General features: G+C 35.2%; 1 protein-coding gene across 7 annotated transcripts in view; it reads right to left on the reverse strand.

Annotated features, from left to right (window-relative positions):
- PGS1 (Phosphatidylglycerophosphate synthase 1) overlaps positions 1-25,792 on the reverse strand; it is a 94,494-nt gene that overhangs the window by 23,300 nt on the left and 45,402 nt on the right. For 6 of the 7 annotated variants that reach the window (XM_090410917.1, XM_090410912.1, XM_090410918.1 and 3 more), the window contains exons 6-7: positions 22,365-22,696; positions 5,449-5,674 (exon numbers count right to left, since the gene is read on the reverse strand). In XM_090410917.1, coding sequence (XP_090267043.1) covers positions 5,449-5,674; positions 22,365-22,696 — 558 coding nt within the window. The remainder of the gene's footprint in view (positions 1-5,448; positions 5,675-22,364; positions 22,697-25,792) is intronic. The other variant, XM_090410915.1, reaches the window with a different exon arrangement.

Below are 25,792 nucleotides of genomic sequence, written 5' to 3' on the forward strand. Positions count from 1 at the left end.
ACCTGGTTGGCTGAGTGGTTAGCGTATCCGCTCTCCAGCCAAAAGGCTGAGGTTTCAAATCCCGCCGTGGGCATGGGTGTTTATGATTGTCTGTGAAAATACTAGTGGTGGTGTAATGGGCAGTTGATGTAGATGGCAGCAGCAGACTTGAGTGGTGAAGTTGTAGAGTGGGTGCCCCTCCCTCGATGAGTCTCTGAACTCCTTGGAGGTGTCACGTAATAATAATAATAATAATAACAATAAAAAATAGCTGTCAGAAGAAGCTATTCAAATAATATATGAAACTTCAGGGAAACAAAGGATTAGACAGTTGAATGCAGATTTTTCAGAGACAGATCAGGAAAGATAAAGAAAAACATCTAAACAAAAGGTGCAAAGAAATTAAAGAAAATAACATCACAGGAGATCTGTAATGTTATTTTCCAAATAACTAAACAAGAGATCTGTTTACAAGGATAAGTGAAGATACAGGGAAGTTTATTCCAAAATTAGTACTAGTAAAAATTAATTGAAGAAAAAGTTTGAAGGAAGAAGAAATGAAAAAGAGATGGAAACTATGTGGAGGATTTGTACAAGAAAGATATTAATACTGAAAGAGAATTTGTTGATGAATATGATTATGAAAAGTGAAGTGATATTAGCAATGAAATGGCTGCTCAAAAGAAAAGCTCCTGGAGCTGTGGAATTATTGGGAGGAGTTGGCGATGATGTATACAATATTTTATCTGAAATTTGTCAACAGATTTGGAAGAAAATATACTGGCATTGAGATCGGAAAACATCAATATTCATTCCAATTCCAAAAAAAAAAGTGAAATCCCAGAAATTGTAAAATTACAGAACCATTGCTTTAATTTCAAATGCAAGAAAAGTTATGTTAAAAGTGATCCAAAAAAAAAAAAGTTGGAACCATATATGAATAGAGAAATGACAGAAGAATACACAGGTTTTAGGAGAAGAAATGGAAACCAAAAAGCAAACATAAGATGGATTATAGAAAGAACAAAAGAATTTTAAAAGGAAGTATTCATCTGAAAACAGTCTTCAGAGAAACACACAATGTTTGAGTAGAAAAAGGTGTGGCAGGGTTGTATGTTGTCTCCTTATCTTTTTAATATTTATTGTGAATATATTATGATAATGGCTGATTTAGACAAAGACCCAGCAGGAATTAAGATTAGTGGCAGAAAAATAAAAATACTTAAGATATACAGATGATATGACAAGAATGATATAACTCTTCTAGCAAAATAAGGAAGATCTGGAGCTGTTGACTGTTAATGGGGGGGGGGGGGGGGGAACAGCTTAATTTAAACATCAACATAACAAAAGCAATAGCTTCTGGCAGTTTGGATGAATTTATGATTGAGGAAGATAAAATAGAGGTCGTTGACAATTGTGATTTATTGGGGTCGAGAATAAAAATTGATGATCAATGTGAAAATAAAATAAGAGTACAGCTATGAGGATAGGGGGAAGCTATGTTAAACTTGACAAAAATTATGAAAGAGATGTTAGTAAGGCCACGAAAGTAATAATTGTTAAAGCAGTAGTATTTCTAGTAGTGGTGTATGGATATGAAAGCTGGATCATGAAGGAGAAAGAGGAAAGCCAACTATTCATTTGAATTAAATTACGGACATACAAGGGACTATTAAGAATCCATGGACCATTCAAAGGTTTTAGAGAATATAATAATATAATGCTCCTTGGAGGTAACAATCAAAACAAAAGTCAATGTACTTTGAGCATGTTATGCAAGCAGCTGAATCTTTGAAAAATGCTTTATGGTGGGAAAGAGTAAGGGCATGAGTAGGAGAAGACAGCAAAAGAATTAGATGGACAACATAAAGGACCATACCTACATGAATTTACAACTGCTGAAAGAAGAGACTGAGGAGTGAGATGGAGCCGATGTTCACAAGATCACCAAGAGTTCATCATGACAGGATGGTGTATATAGTTGGGTTAGGGAGTGTCGTTCTTTTTTTAAGGAGTTTACCAAGGTTTTTTGTTGAAACCATTTAGTTGTAAAATGAATGAAATCTGTTGTTCTAGATGCACTGCAGGTCCTGAGAGTAAAATTTTCTCTACCCTGAATGCTAGTTTCGTAAATTCCAAGTTTTTGAGCAGGATAGGGGTATGCAGGTATCTGCCTTTTTTTTGGGGGGGGGGGCTTTATGATAGACTGAACATATGAGAGACCCATCCAAATTGAACCCTAAAGTATCCAAGAATGCTAGAACCTTTCTTTTTCCTCTTCAACAGTAAAAGTGATTTGGGTTGGAAATTGTTGTGGAGCTGTAAAAGAAAAAAAAAAATCTTCCATGGGCTTTGCAGCTAAATGGCGAGGACATCTATATACAGGGTGTTCGGGATAAATTTGACATATTTATAATTAATTATATTTTTCCGTAAGTTACATGTATTAACACACACTTCTCTTCATTTAAAAGTTTGGACCCTTCTTCATTCATATACAAGATGTCAGAAAGGATGGATAGCTGGAACCCACCTGAATCATGGAAGAGAATAACTTGTATCATGATGATTCGTGCCCGCCATCAAAATAAGGATATTACGACTGCTGCCCAATGCTCCCTGAATACAGTAAAAACAATCAGGCATGAACTAGAGACTTGCAATGGTGACTACGAGGATGTAGCAAGAAGAAAGATCCCTAGCAGACGATCTGATTGCGTTCGTACAGCAGAATTCCTCGCAAATCTGCAGGAACAGGTGTTGAAGAACCCTGGCATTGGAATTCGGGCTTTGTTCGTGGAGTTGCTAACTGTAGTCAAGCCCTGGATAACAAGGGTAGCCAATGGTAGGCCGTATGTATGGCAGCAGGATTCGGCCCCTTGCCACACCTCTGGGAAAAGTCAAAAATGGTTGTCTGAAAATTTCTACGACTTCACCAGTCCAAATGTTTGGCCTCCAAACTCCCCAGACCTTAACCCCATGGATTATTTTGTATGGGGCGCAGTTGAAAAAGACACCAATCGCACTTCCAGTAATACAAAAGCCCAGTTAATGGATAAAATTAAAACAGTTTTTGCGGCCCTTCCCAGGGAGACTGTAGCATCAGCTTGTTCGAGGTTCCGAAGCAGAATTGAAGCTGTGATCGATGCTAATGGTGGTTATTTTGAGTAAATCTTGTTGATAGTATTGTAATTAACTCTGCCTGTAATGTTTTTTTGTCAATTCATTAAATTTAATAGATACAAAGAAGATTTTCTTTTTCCTTACGAAACTTAAAATATATCCCGAACACCCTGTACTTCAGCCATCCTTTGGCTTCTGGGGGGGAGGGGGCTGAATTTAGTGCTAAGTTTCAAAAGATTTCATGTATAAGTAAGCAATGAAGGTTGAAAGGGGGCAGCCCATTTTGATGTCTTCAATTTGTTTAAAGAACTAGTTATTCCAGCTGAAACATCCATAATAAAGGCAGTGCTTTAAGAGATTGCAAATGTCAGGGAGGGAGGGGAAATATTTTGGAAAGGAAGAACCATCATGTATCATCCACTGGATCATTAGTGAAAAGAAATGATACATTAAAGCTCACTAAACAACTGTTCTCCAACTGAAGGTTCTGTATAGTGGTTTTAAAGTGTAGAATTTAGTAAGATAATATATCAAAAGTTTATAGGTGGGACAATTTATGGCGCACACACACACACACACACACACACATGGACTCCAGGTTTGTGGACCTTGGGGTAGCCCATATAAGTTGATGGGGGGGAATAGAATTTTTAATTTAGACTAAGTTTCCATTGGGCAAAACATTAGAGATAGGGGTGATGAAAAGTTGACACTGGTATCCCCTGCGCAGAGAGAGAGAGAGAGAAATGTATACCCGCTTTCCAACAGTGTATCACAATCAACAAACATGGGTAAATGTGGTATTCTTAGCAACTTTAATCATGGATGTATTATTAGCACAAGACAGATGGGTCATTCTATCACCCAAGTGCTAAGAACCCTAACCATAGGGTTCTCGAAGGCAACCATATCAAGGGTCTACCACGAGTGTACCATCAGCAGATGTAGCAGCAAGCAAATGGTGGTCGACCACATGCCATTAATGATTGGGGGTTGACGTAGACTGTCCAGGCTTGTACAGACCAACTGCAGGGCAAAGCCATCACAAATCACATCCAGTTTCAGTGAGCGAACAGTACAGCATACCCTGCATTGCATCTTGCCTGATGTCAGGACCATCAAACCTGGACCTCTGCAGAGTGGACCAGAGTCATGTGATCTGATGAATCCATTATCAGTTATACCAAGCTGACAGGAAGGTGCTGGTATGGGGTGTCGACAGCATGAGGCCATGGCCCCATCATGCCAGGAGATGGTGGCTCTGCAATGGTTTAGGGAGCCTTCTTGTGTGACACATTAGGTCCCTTAGTGTGTCTGGAGAGGTTCTTCCTGTCTGACCTATATAGCAAATGTTATAAGAGCAATGAATCTCATAAATGTCAGATTTTTTCATGTGGATTTATGTAAGAATCTTGAGATTTTCTGCCAAGGTAAAAAAGCCACTCTGATAATGTACTCACAAAGCAACATAGCCATTTTGTCTGTAACATTCTTGAGTAAGCTAGTATGATTGCATTCTTAAGCCGAGAAGCTAGTGGCCACACTCAAGGAGATGGTGGATCATTCCTCCATACATTAGGGGCATTTCAGAAAAAATAGAACACTACTTAAATACAACCCCTACAAAATTAAGAAATTTACTTAGCTCTTCCAAAGATCCTCTTCCATACCTTGCCCACCCAGGGGTTTACAAAATTCAGTGTACCATCCCAATTAGAAAAGATGAACACAAATGCCATATTAAACACCTCCACTACAGCAAAAACAGGCCTGGAAAAGCACCAAATCTCTACACTGCATGAAAACCTGGTTTGAAAAAAAAATTCAAAGAAACCTGTGAAATGCTGAACCATCATCCAAATCTGAACAAGAATGATGGATTAATTATTCCAAGAATTTGGAAGACCCATCTTCAACCCATACAGCATCCAGAACAGAAGAAAATCTTAATACGAGAGAACTTTAGAAATTGTTTAATGTAGTTCTGTTTTTTTTTCCCACCAAGGGTCAGGCTAGGGTAAATGATTACCAAACATTTACATTCATCTTACTTGTGCGTAGTGTAATGTCATGTAGCTTGAATCCTGTACATATTTATATTTTCCTGATGATGACCTCCATACAGAGGTTGCAACGTCAAATGTTACTTTCTTAATGATAAGTAAAGTAATTATTCTAACGTGTGCTGTATCTCCATAAATTCTTTGGTATGAATAACACTCTTATATATCTTGAAACTAACAAATCACTTAATAATAGCAAACTCAAAAAGTTCAAGAGTCCAAATGATTCCTTACATTTTCAAATTTGTAAAATTACAATATGAAATTAAACATCACTTACCAAAATTGGGTGACCCAATAAGAGTGAGTGATGGTAGTATACTATCAGGCTTATAGTACCATAAACCTTTAACATGGAAGGTCCAAGATTCACGTTCATACTCATGTAAGAAAATTCTATGCTGCTGACTATGATGATGTACTCGTTCATAAAACTTCCTAGCAATATATGTATATATTGTAGGAATTGTTCCCGCAATTCCTGCAGCACCATAAAATCCATTAACCTAAAAAATAATAACTCACTATAATTTATTATTTTTACAGCTATTTTTGCCTGTTTTTGTTTAGGAGTGTTCCTTATTTTAAATACATTGGCTTTTTACTAAAGTATTCTTAGGGTATTATAAGTGTATTTTAATGCATAAATATATGCAGACTAATAGAGGAAGAAATTTTGCACATACCTTGTTAGGATGTCTTCATTCTCCATACTCCTGCTGTTAGGCTGTTTGGGGGGGGGGGGGGGGGGGTAGGAAACGTGGAGGTGTTTGAGGCAAGGTGGGAAGATTAATTAGAAAATCCAGGTTTTTTTTTAAATAATATATATATATATATATATATATATATATATATATAAGGGTGCTTCTTTGGGGAAGGGAAACATTTCAGGGTAAGGGAACATTTCTTACCCTGAAATGTTCCGATAATGATAGCATGATTGAAACGGCTCTCACCCCCTGTTAACACTCTCTCCCACTGTTTCCCATTCCCATAAAACTCTTCCCCTTCGCAAAGAAGTGCCCTTAAATATAATGATATATGTATATATATTATTTAAAAAAAAAAAACGGGTTTTCTAATTAATCTTCCCACCTTGCCTCAAACACCCCCACGTTTCCTACCCTTTAAACAGCCTAACAGCAGGAGTATGGAGAACGAAGACATCCAAACAAGGTATGATATGTGCAAAATTTCTTCCTCTATTAGTGTGCATATATTTACCCTTAAAATACACTTATAATACCCTAAGAATTCTTGAGTAAAAAGCCAGTGTATTTAAAATAAGGGCACTCCTAAACGAAAACAGGCAAAATAGCTATAAAAATAATAGTTTTTATGAGGAGTAACATGGGAATTTCCTAGAAATAATACCTATACTCACTATAATTGTTACAATAAGGAAAGGGGAGCTATAAAAGTTCCTGGTATTTAGTTATTTCCAGTGTTTTTTGTTTTAACTCAAAGGTTTTCTTTGTCCTACAAATCAGACAAAGTGATCTGAGAACATTTGCTATGTTATATAGCACACTATGAAAACACCCTACTAATAATTATATTTAGTTATGAAAATTAATTTTATAAAAAAAATTATAAGAACTAACATAAATAGTGTTAATAAAATAATTTATCAATTCATTCTATTTACCATCCTGAATAATAGACAATAAAATTCCAAATACAATAGCATGTATGTACTAATCTCCGGCTCAAAAAAGGAGGAAGTAGCAGTTATAGTCTAATTTAACATTATCGTTACTGATAATCAGCAGCTTGCAGTTTCAGTTTTGTATGTTCCAAAAAAAAAAAAAAAAAAGCACTTTAATTTCTCAATCAAAGATCAACTTCTGATTGATGCACATTTAATTGATTTTGTGTGACTAAAATCCAAGATTGACAAGTGCACTGCTATCACCGTGCACAATCTTTTCTTTGTCTTTTAACATCTCAGATGTGACCTGTAGACTAAAATACACAAACATCATTCAAGAAAAAATGAAAAAGTTTGAGAACAGGAACCAAACTGGAGATTCAGTGGCCCTGAAGAAAACACTGATTGATTCAGTCAGAGAGGCATGTGGTGAGGTTGTCTGTAAGGATAGAAAAATCAGAACTCCATGGTGGACACAGGAAATTAAAGAGACAGTGAAAAAAATAAATAAAGCATATCAAACATTCCTGCAAATAAGTCAGATTGTGCTTTTAGAGAAATACAGAGACACTGTATAAAACTAGCTAAACAAAAGTCATGGGAAGACTTTGGTAAGAACATAGAAAATAAATATCAAGAAGGTGGCAAGATATTCTGGAGGTCGTTGAAGAAGCTCAGAAATGGAGGAAAGAGTGCTGTAAAAGAATTAAAGATGACATGAAAACATACGAAACAGATATCCTTGAAGTGTGGAATAATTACTTCGAAAAATTGCTAAATGAAACAAGTAGTGATGACAGCATAGGGGTAAAAAACACTGACTGGGCTTGCAGTCAGGAATACATATCCATACTTGAAGTAGAAAAAGCCATCAAAAGCCTGAAATGTGGAAAGGCAGCAGCAATAGATGATATTTGACCAGAAATGCCTAAGTAGGGAGGTATAAGTCTTACAGTGGCTGCACTGCATAGTTCAGAAGGCCTGGAAAGAGGGACAAATTCCGGATGATTGGAGTAGAACTCTCATAGTACCCATATATAAAAAGGGAAATAAAAACTCAATGTGAGAATTACAGAAGTATTTCTCTACTGAGTATTCCTGGTAAGATATATGCAAGTATACTTGAGAAACGGCTGAGAAGGATTGTGGAAGAGAAGCTTGGGGAAGAACAAGCAGGATTCAGGCTAAATAGAGGCTGTCAGGATCAGATTTTCACTTTACTACAAATAGCTGAGAAATCATGGGAATATAACAAAGATCTGTATTTAAATTTTGTAGATCTAGAAAAGGCCTATGAAAAGGTGCCAAGAGAGAAGCTATTCAGTATGCTACAATTATATGGTGTCAATGGGTCATAATATTAAGCAATACTTAGTCTTTATTTGAGTTATAAGTCAGCAGTTAGAATTGAAGGAAGTACAGGAAAATGGTTTAATGTTAAATCTGGTGTCAGACAAGGATGTACGTTATCCCCTCTGTTATTCATTATGAAGGTTGTTTGATAAGTCCAGGCAAAAATGAAGAAAACATAATTTTTTTTGGACAAACATTTTTTATTTTTCAACATAGTCTCCTCTGAGGTCTATACACTTAGTCCAACTCTTCAAAATAGGCAGTTGTTTCGGCAATAACCTCATCGTTTGATGAAAAGCTCCTTCCTGCCAGCCATTTTTTCATGTTTGGAAACAGATAGCAGTCCAAGGGAGCCAAATCTGGAGAGTAATGGGAATGCAAAAGGACTTCGTAACATAAATCGAACAATTTTGCGGTCACAATTGCAGAAAAGTGAATGGGTGCGTTGCCGTGGTGAAAAGAATCTTCTTTTTCGCCAAATGTGGTCATTTTTCCTTTATTTCATTATTTAAACAATCCAGCAAAGATGCATAATGCACTCTGGTAATTGTTTTCTCTTTTCCAAGAAGTCTATGAAGATTATGCCACGAGCATCCAAGAAGACGGTGGCCCGTTTTTCGCTTTCTTTGGTGTAGATTCCCTGCTTGCAACCCATTGTTTTGACTGTTCCTTGGTCTTCGGCTGGTAATGATGAATTGATGTTTCATCCACTGTTACGAAATGAAGCGAAAATTCCTCTGGATTCAGTTGAAACAGCTTCAAGCTGTCCTTGCAACAGTTCACACATTGACGCTTTTGATCCAGTGAGAGCAAACGCAGACCCATCTTGCAGATAGTTTTCTCACATGTAAATGTTCGTGTGAAAATATTAAAATATTATGTATGCGGTCATTTGAGATGCCTACAGACTTAGCAATTTCCCGCACCTTCACTCTTCTATCATCCATCATCATATCATGGCTCTTTTCAATAATTTCTGGAGTAGTGACCTCAACAGGGCGTCCAGAATGTTCAGCATTACTTGTGCTCATATGGCCACTTCGAAAGTTACTAAACCACTTATAAACTGTTCTAATCAAAGGTGCAGACTCACCATAATGTTTATCAAGCTTAGCTTTGGTTTCCTGAGCCGTTTTGCCTTTCAAAAAGTAATGTTTAATCACTACACAAAATTCTTTCTCATCCATTTTTCACAAATCACGGTACTTGATCGATTCAAATGAATGCCAAACACAGAGTAATAGATCTATCTGACTGAAACTTAGTGTGTGTGATCCTCCAACAGCTGTCAGCAACTAAAAATAACCTCAATACATACTGGTGGTGCCATCTCTTAGACTTTGCACGGACTTATGAACAGCCCTCATATTATGAAGGAAAGTGGTATTAAACCTGATATCAAAATTGGACATGTTAACCTCAGCTCTTTGTTTTATGCAGACAATGTTATACTTCTAAATAAATCTGCTGCAAGTCTACAAGATTCCCTGACTAAATTGAACAACTGTTGTAATAGACATGGTAGGTATGAAGGTCAGCATTAAAAAGACAAAGGCAATGAAAATAGGCAGAAACATTGAAAATAACAAATGCATTGTGAATGCAGAACCCATAGAACAAGTAAAACATTTCAGCTACTTAGGCATAATTTTTAGTGAAGATGGTAAATTAAATATGGAAATAGACAACAGAATCAACAAAGCTGGTATGGTAGAAAGTCAACTGAATAAATTTATATGGAATAAGAGAGAAATTAGTCAAAACACTAAATTAGCTGTATACAATGCAGTGTTCAAACCAATTTTAACCTATGGATCTGAGAGCTGGGTCAGAAGTAAAACACTTGACCAAAGACTAGAGACTGCAGATATGAGAGTCCTGAGAAAGATTAGGGAGCATGAACAGATGACATCAATGGCAATATCATATTAAAAATTAGAATATTATGAAAGAAATTGACATTGTCAGCATCCAGGAATGCATTAGAAGAGCTAATCTCAGGTGGTATTGGTCACTTAAACAGAATGGGAGAGGAAAGATTAGCAAAGCAAGTATTCTCTGCCAGGTTGACAGGAAAAAGACACAGAGAAAGACCAAGATATAGGTGGATTGATGTGTAAAAAGTGCCTTAGAAGATAGAAATATAAGATCTGATAATATTGGAGTCTTGACAGGTAACAGACTGATTTGAAGGAGAATTGTAGATAGGAAGTTAGTAATGATGTAAATTTTTTATGTAATACTATAATATCCTGTACACCTCTTGAGGGGATATGCAGTGGTGAGCTATGGAAATTTTAACAAAGGGTTCACATCGTTGAGCAAAAAAAAAAAGGTCCTAACCCTTATAATACTTATATTGCAACTTTGTAGAGCTTCTGATAGGTATAATTCCTGTAGGATATCAATCATTAATGCTACATCTTTTAATAATTCCAAATTGAGAAGTCAGTTTAAAAAGCCCTTATATTTATCATTCGATGTAAAATGCTTGCATAAAGCTGGGTAATTTCTCCACAAAGCAAGAGCCATTCGTAAACTGCAAGCTGCCCATCGTGGTTCAAACACAGGGCCGATCTCTAAAATTTTGATACCAAGGTCTTTTCCAATTGTATTTGATTCTCCTTGATTTTTTGGCAATTGATGATAAAAAGCATATAATTTTTCCATAAATATTTCAAAATGATTTATTTCTTTAATGTTTTTTTATCGAATCGTCTAATGCTAAGTCTAAACAATGAGCGTAATGCCAAATCACAATGTTGGGAAATTTTTGTAGACGTTTGATTGCAACACCTGATTTGTTTCCTAACGTTACACTAGCTCCATCAGAACAAAATGCAATGAAATGATTTTTTATATACTTATCAGAAAATCTATATGAATTGAAAGTAGCAATTATAGTATATATATTCCACGGTGGTATTTTCTAGTTCTACAAGATTATTAAACAAGAAGAAGACAAGGGGCTTGCAAATTTGAGAAAAAATTAACAAAGGTCTTGCGCGAGCCCCCTATAGCTCACCACTGGGCATATGTTAGGAATTTGATGATGATAACCAAAATGAACATCTCATAGCACGTTGCATTTTTTTTCTCTCTATTCTCATCATCATCTAATTCCTCACATGTACCCTCAAGGGGTGCATGGATACATGACAATGCGACATGAAAAATTTATTGTAACTTCTTGTCTACAATTTTCCTCCAAAAAAAATCAGTTACCAGTCAAATCTCCAACATTATAATATCTCATACTTCTATCTCTAAGGCACTTTTTACCACATCAATCCACCTATATCTTGGTCTTCCTCTGGGTCTTTTTCCTGTCAACCTGGCAGAGAACACTCATTTTGCTAATCTTTCCTCTCCCATTCTGTTTAAATGACCATACCATCAGAGATTAGCTCTGCTAACACATTCCTGAATGCTAACAATGTCAATTTCTTTCCTAATATCTTCATTTTTAATATGATATTGCCATTGATTCCATCTGTTCATCCTCCTAATCTTTCTCAGGACTCATATCTACAGTCATGTTTTATTAGAAGTGTTTTACTTCTAACCTAGCTCTTGGATCCATAAGTCAAAAAATTGGTTTGAACACTGTCTTGTATACAGCTAATTTAGTGTTCCCACTAATTTCTTTCTTATTCCATATGAATTTATTCAATTGATTTCCCACCATACCAGCTTTGCTGATTCTGTTGTCTATTTCTATATTTAATTTACCATCTTCACTAAAAATCGTGCCTAAGTAGCTGAAATGTTTTACTTGTTCCACAGGTTCTCCATTCACAACACAGTTCACATTTTCAATGATTCTGCCTATTTTCATTGTCTTTGTCTTTTTATTGCTGACCTTCATACTATATCTATTACAACAGCTATTCAATTTAATCAGAGAATCTTGCAGAATTGTAGCGGATTTATTTAGAAGTATAACATCATGCGCATAAAGCAAAGAGCTGACATTAACATCTCCAATTTTGATATCAGGTTTAATACCACATTCCTTCATAATGTGATCCATATAGACAATGAATAACAGAGGGGATAATGTACATCCTTGTCTCACACCAGATTTAACATTAAACCATCTTCCTGTACTTCCTTCAAAAATAACTGCTGACTTACAACTCAAATAAAGACTAAGTATTGCTTGATATAATGCCCCATTGACACCATATAACTGCAGCATATTGAATAGCTTCTCTCTTGGCACCTTGTCATATGCCTTTTCCAAATCGAAAAAAATTAAATACAGATCTTTGTTGTATTCCCATGCTTTCTCGACTATTTGTCGTAAAGTGAAGATCTGATCCTGACAGCCTCTATTTGGCCTGAATCCAGCTTGTTCTTCACCAAGCTTTTCTTCCACAATTCTTCTGAACCGTTTCTCAAGTATACTTGCATAGATCTTGCCAGGAACACTCAGTAGGGAAATACCTCTGTAATTCTCACATTCAGTTTTATTTCCCTTTTTATATATGGGTACTATGAGAGCTCTACTCCAATCATCGGGAATTCGTCCCTCTGTCCAGGCTTTCTGAACTATGCAGTGCAGCCACTGTAAGACTTTTATACCACCATAATTCAGCATTTTTGGTCGAATATCATCTACTCCTGCTGCCTTTCCACATTTCAAGCCTTCGATGGCTTTTTCTACTTCAAGTATGGATATGTATTCCTGACTGTATGCCTGTTGAGTGTTTTTTACCACTGTGCTATCATTGCTTGTTTCATTTAGCAATTTCTCGAAGTAATTACTCCATACTTCAAGGATATCTTTTTCTCCATTTTTCATGTCACCTTTATCATCTCTAACTCCTTTTACAGTTACCTTTCCTCCATTTCTAAGCTTCTTCAATAACCTCCAAAATATTTTGCCACCTTCTTGATATTTATTTTCTATGTTCTTGCCAAAATCCTCCCATGACTTTTGTTTAGCTAGTTTTACACAGTGTTTAGCTTTCTTACATTTCTCTCTGTATTCTCTAAGAGCACAAGCTGACTTATTTGCCAGGAACTTTTGATATCCTTTCTTCTTTTCCTTCACTGCCTCTTTAACTTCCTGTGTCCACCAGGGAGTTCTGATTTTTTCTATCTTTGCAGACAACCTCACCACATGCCTCAATCAATGTTTTCTTCAGGATTTGTCACTGAATCTGCAAAGTTTGGTTCCTGTTCTCAAACCGTTTCATTTTTTCTTGAATAATGTTTGTGTATTTTAGTCTACAGTTCATATCCGAGAGCTGCTCAAGTTTTATTCACTTTAAAACTTTCTTTCGTGTTTCTTATTTTCAATATGAAATTCAATTTTATCCTGCTCAAGACTAAATAGTGATCACTTCCAATTTCAAATCCTCTGTACACTCTGGTGTCCTGCACCAGGGAGAAAACATCACTATCAACAATAACATAGTCAATGAGACTTTTCTTATTCCTAGCCTCTTCTCTCCATGTGAATTTGTGCACATTTTTATGTTGGAACATGGTGTTAGTAATAACCAGTCCATGTCCTGAGCAGAAATCCAACAGATATTTGTCATTATTATTAGCTTTGCTCTTTTCTCCAAATTTTCCCAAAATATTTTTTGGGAAAATTTTTATTTGTATGTCTCACAATCATTTCCTACTCTGCTATTTAGATCCCCAACAAGGACCAACTTTTCCTTTTTCATTGTGTCAGTTGCTTTTTCTAAAGCCTCAAAAAATTCCTCCACTTCTACCTTAGTAGAACCTTCTGTGGGACCATAGGCACGAATAAGTCTCATTGTCCAGTTCCCCATTCTCATATTTGCCCACATTACTCTACTTGAGACTGACTGCCATTCAAGAAGATTAGCCTCGTATTTTGTGTTGAATACTATGGCTACTCCTTCTTTTCCTCGATTGTCATTGCCTGAATATAACATTTTGTATTTATTGCTCAGAAAGACCTCACCAGTTTTTGTCTTTTTTGTTTCAGTCACCCCTATTATGTCAATCTGGTACTTATCTAATTCCTCAGCTAGCTCCATTTCTTTGCCATTCAGGCTTCTTAAGTTGATAGTACCGATCTTTATCTCTGGTGATGTTGAGTTGGGGTTTGTTTTCAGATTTGTTCCAGTAGCTGACTTTTCGCTGTTCGCCCTGGTTTCCTGGCGAAAACAACGGGGGCCTTGTTTAACCGGGCGATGCCCCAGCCGGCATGAAATTTTGTCATGTTGTACCATCATTTTTTTTTGGTTTAACCAATAAGAATACAATTTGGTCGGCTAAATCCCAAATTGCCAGCCCATCCTCGTTCGTTCAGTATCAAAGTAGATACCCAACAGGGTGCACCACGAAAAGGTGAGGATTAGACATTAGGTCAGAAGCCCTGGTCGGTTCTCCGCATTCCTTTAAAGGCTATGTGGAGGTCTCCTCTCAGTTATACAGCTTTGACCCTTAAGCACCCCTACCAGGAACACTCAGTAGAAAAATACCTCTGTAATTCTCACATTCAGTTTTATTTCTGTGTACTATGAGAGCTCTGATTTAATCATCTGTAATTTATCCTTCTGTCTAGGCCCTCTGAACTGTGCAGTGCAGCCATTCTAAAGACTTCAATACTTCCATACTTGAGTATTTCTCATCAAATATCATCTACTCTAGCTGCCTTTCCACATTTTAGGCTTTTGATGGCTTTTTCTACTTCAAGTATGAATATGTATTCCTGACTGCAAGCCTGGGTCAGTGTTTTTTTAACACTGACTAGGCATGGTCAGTGGTAAATACCACTGTGCTGTCACTGATTGTTTCATTTAGCAATTTTTCGAAGTAATTACTCCATACTTCAAGGATATCTTTTTCTCCAGTTTTCATGTCACCTTTTTCATCTCTAATTCCTTTTACAGCACTGTTTCCTCCATTTCTGAGTTTTTCTAAACAACCTCCAGAATATCTTGCCACATGCGTGGTATTTTATTTTCTATGTTCTTACAAAATTCTTTCCATGATTTTTATTTGGATAGTTTTACACAGTGTTTAGCTTTCTTACATTTGTATCTGTATTGTCTAAGAGCACAAGCTGACTTATTTGACAGGAACTTTTGATATGCTTTCTTCTTTTGTTTCACTGCCTCTTTAACTTGCTGTGTCCACAATGGAGTTCTGATTTTTTCTATCTTTGCAGACAACCTCACCACATGCCTCAATCAATGTTTTCTTCAGGATTTGTCACTGAATCTCCAAAGTTTGGTTCCTGTTCTCAAACTGTTTCATTTTTTCTTGAATAATGTTTGTGTATTTTAGTCTACAGTTCATATCCGAGAGCTGCTCAAGTTTTATTCACTTTAAAACTTTCTTTCATGTTTCTTATTTTCAATATGAAATTCAATTTTATTCTGCTCAATGGTGATCACTTCCAATTTCAAATCCTCTGTACATGCTAGTATCCTGCACAAGAGAGAAAACATCACTATCAACAATAACATAGTCAATGAGACTTCTCTTATTCCTTGCCTCTTCTCTCCATGTCATACTGAATTTTCTCCCAGCTTTAAAATTTCTTAGGTTAATTTCTCTACTTCTACTGTAATTGTGTAAAATATGATTTACAGCATCTTATTTTCCATGGACAGTACATTTTCAACAATAAATTGTCTGAAAAAATGAAAACACAACAAATCTGCTCTAGAAATGCTAACATATCAAATGATAGTCATCAATACGAAATGTATGTGTGTATCCATGCATTATCTATGATTTCTGCCTATTAATATGCACGTTACTATTACATTTTGTTACCACAAAGATAATACAATAAACCTTTTACACTGCATGTAATCTAAGTGAGCATTATCAATCAAGAAATGCAGTAAATCTTTATTGAGTGAGTATATATCCAATGCTGTTTGAGTTTGTTATTGCAAATGTGCTTGTCATAAAGCTTCAAGTAGATAATTTTATTCATTATATTCAGTTTCTCAAAATATTCCAGAATTAACGTTACCTGCAAAGGTACTCTTTTTAACATTTCATCCATCTAAATGCCCCCCCCCCACTTTTTTTTTTTTTTTTTTTAAAGGAATACAATTGCATGCATCAAGCAGAATTAACCATATTCAAAATAATAACAAAACAGAGTTTGCCATTTTCGGTTAATTCACAAAATGCAATCTAATGGATCACTAATAGCAAAAATAAAAAAGTGGTGCTTAAGGGTCAAAGCTGTATAACTGAGAGGAGACCTCCACATCACCTTTAAAGGAATGCGGAGAACCGACCAGGGCTTCTGACCTAATGTCCAATCCTCACCTTCTCGTGGTGTACCCTGTTGGGTATCTACCTGGATACTGAACGAACGAGGATGGGCTGGCAATTTGGGATTTAGCTGACCAAATTGTAATTCTTATTGGCTTAAACCAAATTATAAAATGATGGTACAACATGACAAAATTTCATGTTGGTTGGGGAGTTGCCCGCTTAAACAATGCCCCTGTTGTTTTCGTCAGGGAAACAGGGTGAACAGCAAAAAGTCAGCTACTAGAACAAATCTGAAAAAACACCCTAACTCAACATCACCAGAGTTAAAGATCGGTACTGTCAACATAAGAAGCTTGAATGGCAGAGAAATGGAGCTAGCTGAGGAATTAGATAAGTACCAGATCGACATAATAGGGGTGACTGAAACAAAAAACACAAAAACTGATGAGATCTTTCTGAGCAATAAATACAAAATGTTATATTCACACAATGACAATCAAGGAAAAGAAGGAGTAGCCATTGTATTCAACACTAAATACGAGGCTAATCCTCTTGAATGGCAGACAGTCTCAAGTAGAGTGATGTGGGCAAATATGAGAATGGGAACTGAACAATGAGACTTATTTCTGCCTATGGTCCCACAGAAGGTTCTTCTAAGGTAGAACTGGAGGAATTTTTTAATCTATAGAGCATAGGTTCCTAAAGTGGGCGGTACCACCCCCCAGTGGGTGCTGAAGCCTTCTGGGGGGGGGGGCCTATAGTGGGATCAGAAGCATTTGGGGGCGTTCAGGCAGTCTAGGGGTCGGTGGCTCTTTATAGAAGAAATTAATAATATATATTTAAAAATTAATTATTTTCGTGATTTTACGATTAGATAATCATTTAAAATTTAAATATTGAATTTTAATTAATCTTATGCCCATCTTACACGACCAATTTTTATATCTATATTCTATTACAATTATTTAATCATTTGAAAATTTTCAATGTCAGTGAGAAAATAGAACGTGTCATACAGGATATTTTAACTTCTATTTTTTATATACTTAAAAAATTTATTCATTTTTTGCTATTTTAAAAATTGATCATGCCATACAGGCTTTAGTCTATCCATGCAGCAGACAAGTCTTAACTAGTAGTATGTCAGTCAACTATTACGTAGGTAATTCACTAAATTCAGAATGTTTTGACAGGAATATGGGTGCTTGCAGTGACATGTTCAAAGCACGAGTACGATGGTATCGCAAACAAGTCAATGCATGCAAGTCGATTCGGGCTAGATTTCAAATATATAAATACCAGTGGTTTAGGAATAAGTTTCATTATTTTTTGTGTGCTTTGCCAACAATCATCAGTCAAAAGTGTAAAAGATAAGTGGAGTCATACAAAGTGTAAATTAAATCTTTTATTTTGTGAATATATTTGCAAATTTTATTACTTCATTATGTCTGAATATAAGAAGAAATGTCGACATTACAGTATTAAGTATTTGAAATATGGTTTTATTCAGTATCAAATATTTGAAATATGATTTTATTCAAACTGTTATAATGGGGGGGCGTTACAAAATGTATATCTTGCAAAGTGGGCGATGGCCTGAAAAAGTTTGGCAACCTATTCTTTAGAGAAAGCATCTGACACTATGAAAAAGGAAAAGTTCGTCCTTGTTGGGGATCTAAATAGCAGAGTAGGAAATGATTGTCAGACATACAAAAATATATTGGGAAAATTTGGAGAAAAGAGCAAATATAATAATGATTGTAATTATTTGTTGGATTTCTGCTCATGACATGGACTGGTTATTACTAACACCATGTTCCAACATAAAAATGTGCACAAATTCACATGGAGAGAAGAGGCAAGAAATAAGAAAAGTCTCATTGACTATGTTATTGTTGATAGTGATGTTTTCTCCCTGGTGCAGGACACCAGAGTGTACAGAGGATTTGAAATTAGAAGTGATCACTATTTAGTCTTAAGCAGGATAAATTGAATTTCATATTGAAAAGAATAACATGTAAGAAAGTTTTAAAGTGAATAAAAGTTGAGCAGCTCTAAGACGTGAACTGTAGACTAAAATACACAAAGATTATTGAAGAAAAAATTAAAGAGTTTGAGAACAGGAACCAAACTTTAGAGATTCAGTGGCAAGCCTTGAAGAAAACCTTGACTGAATCAGCCAGAGAGGCATGTGGTAAGGTTGTCTGCAAGGATAGAAAATTCAGAACTCCATGGTGGACACAGGAAGTTAAATAGGCAGTGAAGGAAAAGAAGAAAGCATATCAAAAGTTCCTGGCAAATAAGTCAGCTTGTGCTCTTAGAGAATACAGAGAAAAATGTAAGAAAGCTAAACACTGTGTAAAACTAGCTAAACAAAAGTCATGGGAGGAATTTGGCAAGAACATAGAAAATAAATATCAAGAAGGTGGCAAAATATTTTGGAGGTTATTGAAGAAGCTTAGAAATGGAGGAAAGGTAACTGTAAAAGGAGTTAGAGATGATAAAGGTGACATGAAAAATGGAGAAAAAGATATCCTTGAAGTATGGAGTAATTACTTCGAGAAATTGCTAAATGAAACAAGCAATGATAGCACAGTGGTAAAAGAACACTCAACAGGTATACAGTCAGGAATACATATCCATACTTGAAGTAGAAAAAGCCATCAAAGGCTTAAAATGTGAAAAGGCAGCAGGAGTAGATGACATTCGACCAGAAATGCTGAAGTATGGTGGTATAAGAGTCTTACAGTGGCTGTACTGCATAGTTCAGAAGGCCTGGACAGAGGAACGAATTCCCAATGATTGGACTAGAGCTCTCATAGTTCCCATATATTAAAAGGGAAATAAAACTGAATGTGAGAATTACAGAGGTATTTCCCTACTGAGTGTTCCTTGCAAGATCTATGCAAGTATACTTTAGAAACAGTTGAAAAGAATTGTGGAAGAAAAGCTTGGTGAAGAACAAGCTGGATTCAGGCCAAATAGAGGATGACAGGATCAGATCTTCACTTTACAACAAACAGTGGAGAAATCATGGGAATATAACAAAGATCTCTATTTGAGTTTTGTAGATCTGGAAAAGGCATATGATAAGGTGCCAAGAGAGAAGCTATTCAATACGCTACAGTTATATGGTGTCAATGGGGGCATTATATCAAGCAATACTTAGTCTTTATTCGAGTTGTAAGTCAGCAGTTAGAATTGAAGGAAGTACAGGAAGATGGTTTAATGTTAAATCTGGTGTGAGACAAGGATGTACATTATCCCCCTCTGTTAGTCACTATCTGTATGGATCACATTATGAAGTAAAGTGGTATTAAACACGATATCAAAATTGGAGATGTTAATGTCAGCTCTTTGCTTTATGTGGGTGATGTTATCTTCTAAATAAATCTGCTACAAGTCTACAAGATTCTCTGACTAAATTGAATAACTGTTGTAATAGATATGGTATAAAAAGCCAGCAATAAAAAGACAAAGACAATGAAAATAGGCAGAAACATTGAAAATGTCAACTGTGTTGTGAATGGAGAACCTGTGGAACAAGTAAAACATTTCAGCTACTTAGGTACGATTTTTAGTGAAGATGGTAAATTAAATATAGAAATAGACAACAGAATCAGCAAAGCTGGTATGGTGGGAAGTCAACTGAATAAATTCATATGGAATAAGAGAGAAATTAGTCGGAACACTAAATTAGCTGTATACAAGACAGTGTTGAAACCAGTTTTAACTTATGGATCTGAGAGCTGGGTCAGAAGTAAAACACTTGACCAAAGACTAGAGACCGCAGATATGAGAGTCCTGAGAAAGATTAGAGGCATGAACAGATGGCATCAATGGTAATATCATATTAAAAATGAGGATATTAGAAAAGAACTTGACATTGTCAGCATCCAGGAATGCGTTAGCAGAGCTAATCTCAGGTGGTATGGTCATTTAAACAGAATGGGCGAGAAAAGATTCGCAAAACAAGTGTTCTCTGCCAGGCTGGCAGGAAAACGACCCAGAGGAAGACCAAGATATAGGTGGTTTGATAGGGTACAAAGTGCCTTAGACGACAGAAATATAAGATCTGATAACATTGGAGTCTTGACAAGTAACAGTCTGATCTGGAGGAAAAGTGTAGATAAGAAGTTAGTAGTGATGTATATTTTCATGTAGTACTATCATATCCTGTACACCCCCTTGAGAGTACATGGCAGGAATTTGGTGATGATGATGGCAAACCTCAATGCATTGTTATTTTTTAGTAAAGACAAGTCAAGCTGCTGGTTGCTGTTAATGATACGGTATATACAGTATGCTGAATAATTAATTAACACCTCTTCAGTACAGTCACAAGAATAATATTACATTTGTTCTTCATTAAAAAAAAAAATTTGACTTAGGTCAAATCTCACTGAAAAGAACATGCAGTATCTCAAGGTTAAATCCCACTATCCAATTCCACTAACTCAACCAACTGGTTTAGATTTAATTTTCTAAATTATGGCCAAAGCAACTAAAACCATGAAGCCAGTACATCTGCTAAACACATATATTTAATATATGTTCTGTCTATTTTCATGTTTTTTCAGGATGAAAAAAAAACTGAGTTTCATCTTGCAAAGCCCTACCATTTCCATATGAAATCGGCTAGGTCACCTTCAGTTGAAAAACTTATAATGGCTCCTTGCATTCTAAACAGGATTCAAACACAGGTCTCTTTCCATATGTGTTGCTACAAATAGTGTGTTTCAAGGTCAAATACAGTGGCTAAGTAGGTCATAAGAGATTCTTTTTAAATATACAGAGAGAGTATTCTGAACAAATGCACAAGTTTTTGCATCAAAATTGCTGTTATCCAAGTTTAAGTAACAACTAACAAAATATTTGTTATGCTGAAATAATAAGCATAATGAAATAAGTACTGATGTTGCAAAACTTATGATGGTGGACTATGATTCTGTAAATGTGGAAAAGTTTTGTATAAATTGTAAAAATAATGAATGTGTTTAGCTATGAAAACATGCATTTATAGTGTATTACATTGGTAATCACATCAGCAATATATGAAAGTACTCTGTGTTAAGACATCAAGTATTATATAAAGAAATTTCAGTATGTTCAAACCAGAATCAAATGAAATGTGTTGTAGGCTGGGGTTAACTGATTTGTGATACACACACAAACTATCTTGTGGATATGTTTTAGGAGAAATTATACAAACTTCAAGGTAGTCATTGGTACAAATCCATGCTCAGGGATTTTTTTTTTTTTTTAATGTTGTTGAGGAATTAGGGATCATTTTTGATAATGGCATTATGGATGATGCCAGCATGGTTAATTGAATTACTGTTCAAGGTGTTATTAGTCATTTCTGCACATACCACGTCATGATAATTATATAATTTAATTTCAAAACTGAAGTTGCAGCAGCCGATAATTTCAAATCATTACATGTACTTTAATCGTTCATGTGAATTATTACTACAAATAAATAAATAAAAATAAATAGCATAATCTTTATAAAGGTAGATTAAAAGTTCAGAATAGCAGATCCTAATATTCATTAGTTTCATCTTCTCCTTACATATTATGCTGAATGCCTATCATGGTTAAATAACTCAGCTTCATGTAAACCCAAGTAATGCATGATAAGGCAGCTAATCCATTCTACATAATCGCATGTATTCACTGAGTTGTGCCTGTCTTGCAGGATGAAAAACTACCTCCATGAGACTACTAACTTACCTTCAGTTGGAAAAAAATCATTATAAAGGTTCTTCATATCCTAGACAGGAAGTTCTTCATATTGAATGAGTTATGGAGACTAAAATTTCATCAGTTTAACAGCTGATATGTCAATATCACAAAAATAACTAAACCTCTTTTCTATATCTTTTTTTTTTCCCTGTCTAAAAAGTGCTCATAAACTTTATTTCTAAGTTAGTTATATGAAAAATATGTATAGTTACCTTTGGGGAAGCCACAAGTAGACTGTAAACTGCATGAGATTTTAGGATAATATCCATATACTGATTAGTAAGATTAAAATATCCAGAAGCTAACTTTATCAGTGTTTCTGATCTGGCTAGCTGTAGCAATTGGTTGGTTACTTCTTCATCTTGAGTAATCTCAAAAGGAAACATCTGTAAGAGTGGATACACCCATGTGTCAATTTCTACAGAATAAAGTGATTTCTGATTACTTCTTTCTTCAGAGAGTACAGAATCCCCATCTGAATTTTTGGCTGATAACAAATGAAGTATAATTTCATGAGCCTTTCTAACAAATTCATTAAAGTCTCCTGTAATTTAAACAATTTGAAACTATAATGAATGTTTAGAATATCAAATTATTTAAATCAAAAATATACTGCAACTTCATTACAATATACATAAATAAAATAAATTTTACCGAAAATATAAAATATAAAAATACCATTTAAAGTTTACAGTTGAGACAACTCAACTTCTCATTAGAACCTCTTAATATATATATTTTTTAAATATTAATCCACACGCAAGACTGCAAAACCTATATCACAACAGCACAATGTGTGGGCAAGGAGAAGTTTTATTCCTCGTGAATACAATAAGAGGAATAGTGTTCCAGAAGAGAGAGGCAGAAAGAAAAGAATGAGAGGCTAGTTTAGTAGATTTGAAACTGGACTACAAATGGATGTCAACTGGAGGAAAGTGAAAAAATGATGTAGACTAGTTTAGCAAAGATGAAAATATCTACAGAGAAAGGCAATGGAGAGAGAAACAGAACATTTATAGAAAATGAATGGAGTGAATCTGTGAGTAAAAAATCATCAATTAACTGGTTTGCTCTTTATAGCTAGTATCAAGAATTTTTAGGATGATTTTGTTGCACTATTCCAAATGCAAGAATAATATTCTAAGATTAAGTAGACTTGGTATATATATATTTAATAGTCATACAGGTGTCATGGGTAGAAAAGCACTCAATGCTTTGGAGGCTGAGGAGAATATGAATGTAATGTGCTTGTGGAAGGAAAGACTAGATGTGTAACCCAGTCTAAATAGAGAAATCTGATTTTGTCTGGTAGTATCAAAAATAAGGAAAAACAAGACTATCCTTCTTGAGAGAAAGAACACAGTTTTCTCTCAAGAACTCTTTTCAGTGTTATCAAAACAGTTCTGTTGTGATAACACTGAAGAACACACAAGAAATGAGAAAAGTCATTGAATTAGAAAATGCAAAAGTAATAAAGCTATGTTTATGAAAGTAGTTAAACAAGTCTTGGGGAAAATACAAAAGATAAATATCACAAAGATGGTACACAGTTCAGGAGCCTGCTGAAAACAAAAGTCTAGAAATGGAAGGAAAACATACCAGGAATGCAAATTGACAGAGGCAACTTGGTGACTTGGTTGGATGAGTGGTACAAGTGGTATTCATAAATGTACCCACTCTCCAACAAGCTACAGGTTTAAATCCTGCTTTGGCAGGAATACTTGTAAATGTCATCAGGTGGAAGATGAATTTCACCAGTGTGAGATCTGAGGTTGCTTGAAAAAGTTGCATGTTTGTGCTCTAGAGATGAGTTTACAATTTATATAAAAACAATTTTTTTTTTAATTGTTAAAAAACTCTTAGCCCAAACAGAGTATTAATATACTATAGGTTGACAACATTTTGTAAGTGGAGTCACATTTTAAAATGATATTCTGAATGAAGTAATTACTGTGAAAAATTATTAAATGATGTAAGTAGTGAACAGAACAGTGGAAGAAAAAAAATATTCAAGAAAAATGAACAAATATTAATAAAGAGGAAAAAAACTATCAGAAATCTGTCATGAGTAAAGGCAGCTGGAGTAGATGATATTTGACGATAAATTTCAAATATAGAGGTATAAATCTTTTACATGGCTGGCTACATTGCATAATTCAGAAGGTCAAATTCTGGTAGCATGAAGTGGAGTTTTTATGGTACTCATCTATAAAAAGTGAAATAATACAATGTGAGAATTACAGAGTAATATTCCTACTAAAATTTATGCAAGGATAATTGAGAGAATGCAAAGAAAGATTGCAGAGGAAAAACATTCTAAAGAACAAGCTGGGTCTAAGCCAAACAGGAACTGTTTTGATAAAATTTTTACTTTATGATAAAAAAAAATAAATAATAAGAAATCATAGAATTGGAAAGGCATATTATAAGAAAAACTTCAAACACTACATATATATGATGCAAACTTATATGATGCCAACATTTAGTGTTCCAGAAGAGAGAGGTAGATACAAAAGAAAGAAAAGAATGAGAGGCTAGTTTGGTAGGTTTGAAACTAGACTACAAATGGATGTCAACTGAAGGAAAGTGAATTACATAAATCAATATAGTGACTAGACTTAAAGTGCAAGTCAGCAGTCAGAAATGAAATAATGTAAAAGAAGAATGGTGTAAACTTGTAACTCAAGGATGCATGCTGAATTCACATTATGAAAGACTAAACTAGAATTAAACCTGATCAAAATTGGAGAAACTCAGCTCATTACATTACACTGATGTTATACTCCTAAACAAATCCACTGCAAATCTTCAGGACTAATTAGCTGAATAACTGCTTTAATAAATCAATCAGTGTGAAAATCAGCATTAACCATGAAAATAGGCAGAACATGGAATCAATTATAATGAAAGATGAGTAACATTCCAGGTAAATTGGCTTCTTATAAACCTGATTAAGAATGCCCCTAGATAATAGAATAAACTAAGCCTGGTATGGTGGGAGCCAGTTTAATGTATATGGATTAAGAAATTAGTTAGCCAAAACACTAAACTAGCAGTATTAAAAGACAGCGTTAAAAACCAATTTAATTTATGGATCTGAATTCAAGTCAGGTTAGAAATAAAACAGATGATCAAACAGTGGGGCACACACACAGATATGAGAGTTCTGAAAAAAATCAGAAGAATGAACAGATTCATAACTGACAAAAATGAACATATCAGAAAGGAAATTAACATCAGTAGGATTCAAGAATGTGTGAGCTGGCATTTAAACAGCATGCAAAGGAAAGATATGTAATAAGAGGTGACAGGAAAAAGACCCAAAGGAAAATAAAGATCTAGGTGGACTATTGAAACTAGTAGGTCCTTAGGAGACTGAAATGTAATTTCTGACAATAACAGACCTAACAAATAACATTAATTCCATCCCATCTTCCTTTTTTTTCCTACAAATACATTTTCAAACACACTGACTATAAACTAGTATTCACATACATACATACATCTTCAAGGCCCACTCTTCCTAATTGGGTTGTGGGGGCAACAGCTGCAAGAAGAACTTCCAATGGTCACGATCCTCTGCCATCAAGCTCAGGTGTTCTGGTGGGATTCCCAAACGTGTCCACCGTTTTGGATATAA

Source organism: Typopeltis vanoorti, chromosome 21 (assembly GCF_054136105.1).
Source record: "Typopeltis vanoorti isolate ZY-2024b chromosome 21, IOZ_Tvanoo_1.0, whole genome shotgun sequence".
Classification (NCBI taxonomy): domain Eukaryota; kingdom Metazoa; phylum Arthropoda; class Arachnida; order Uropygi; family Thelyphonidae; genus Typopeltis; species Typopeltis vanoorti.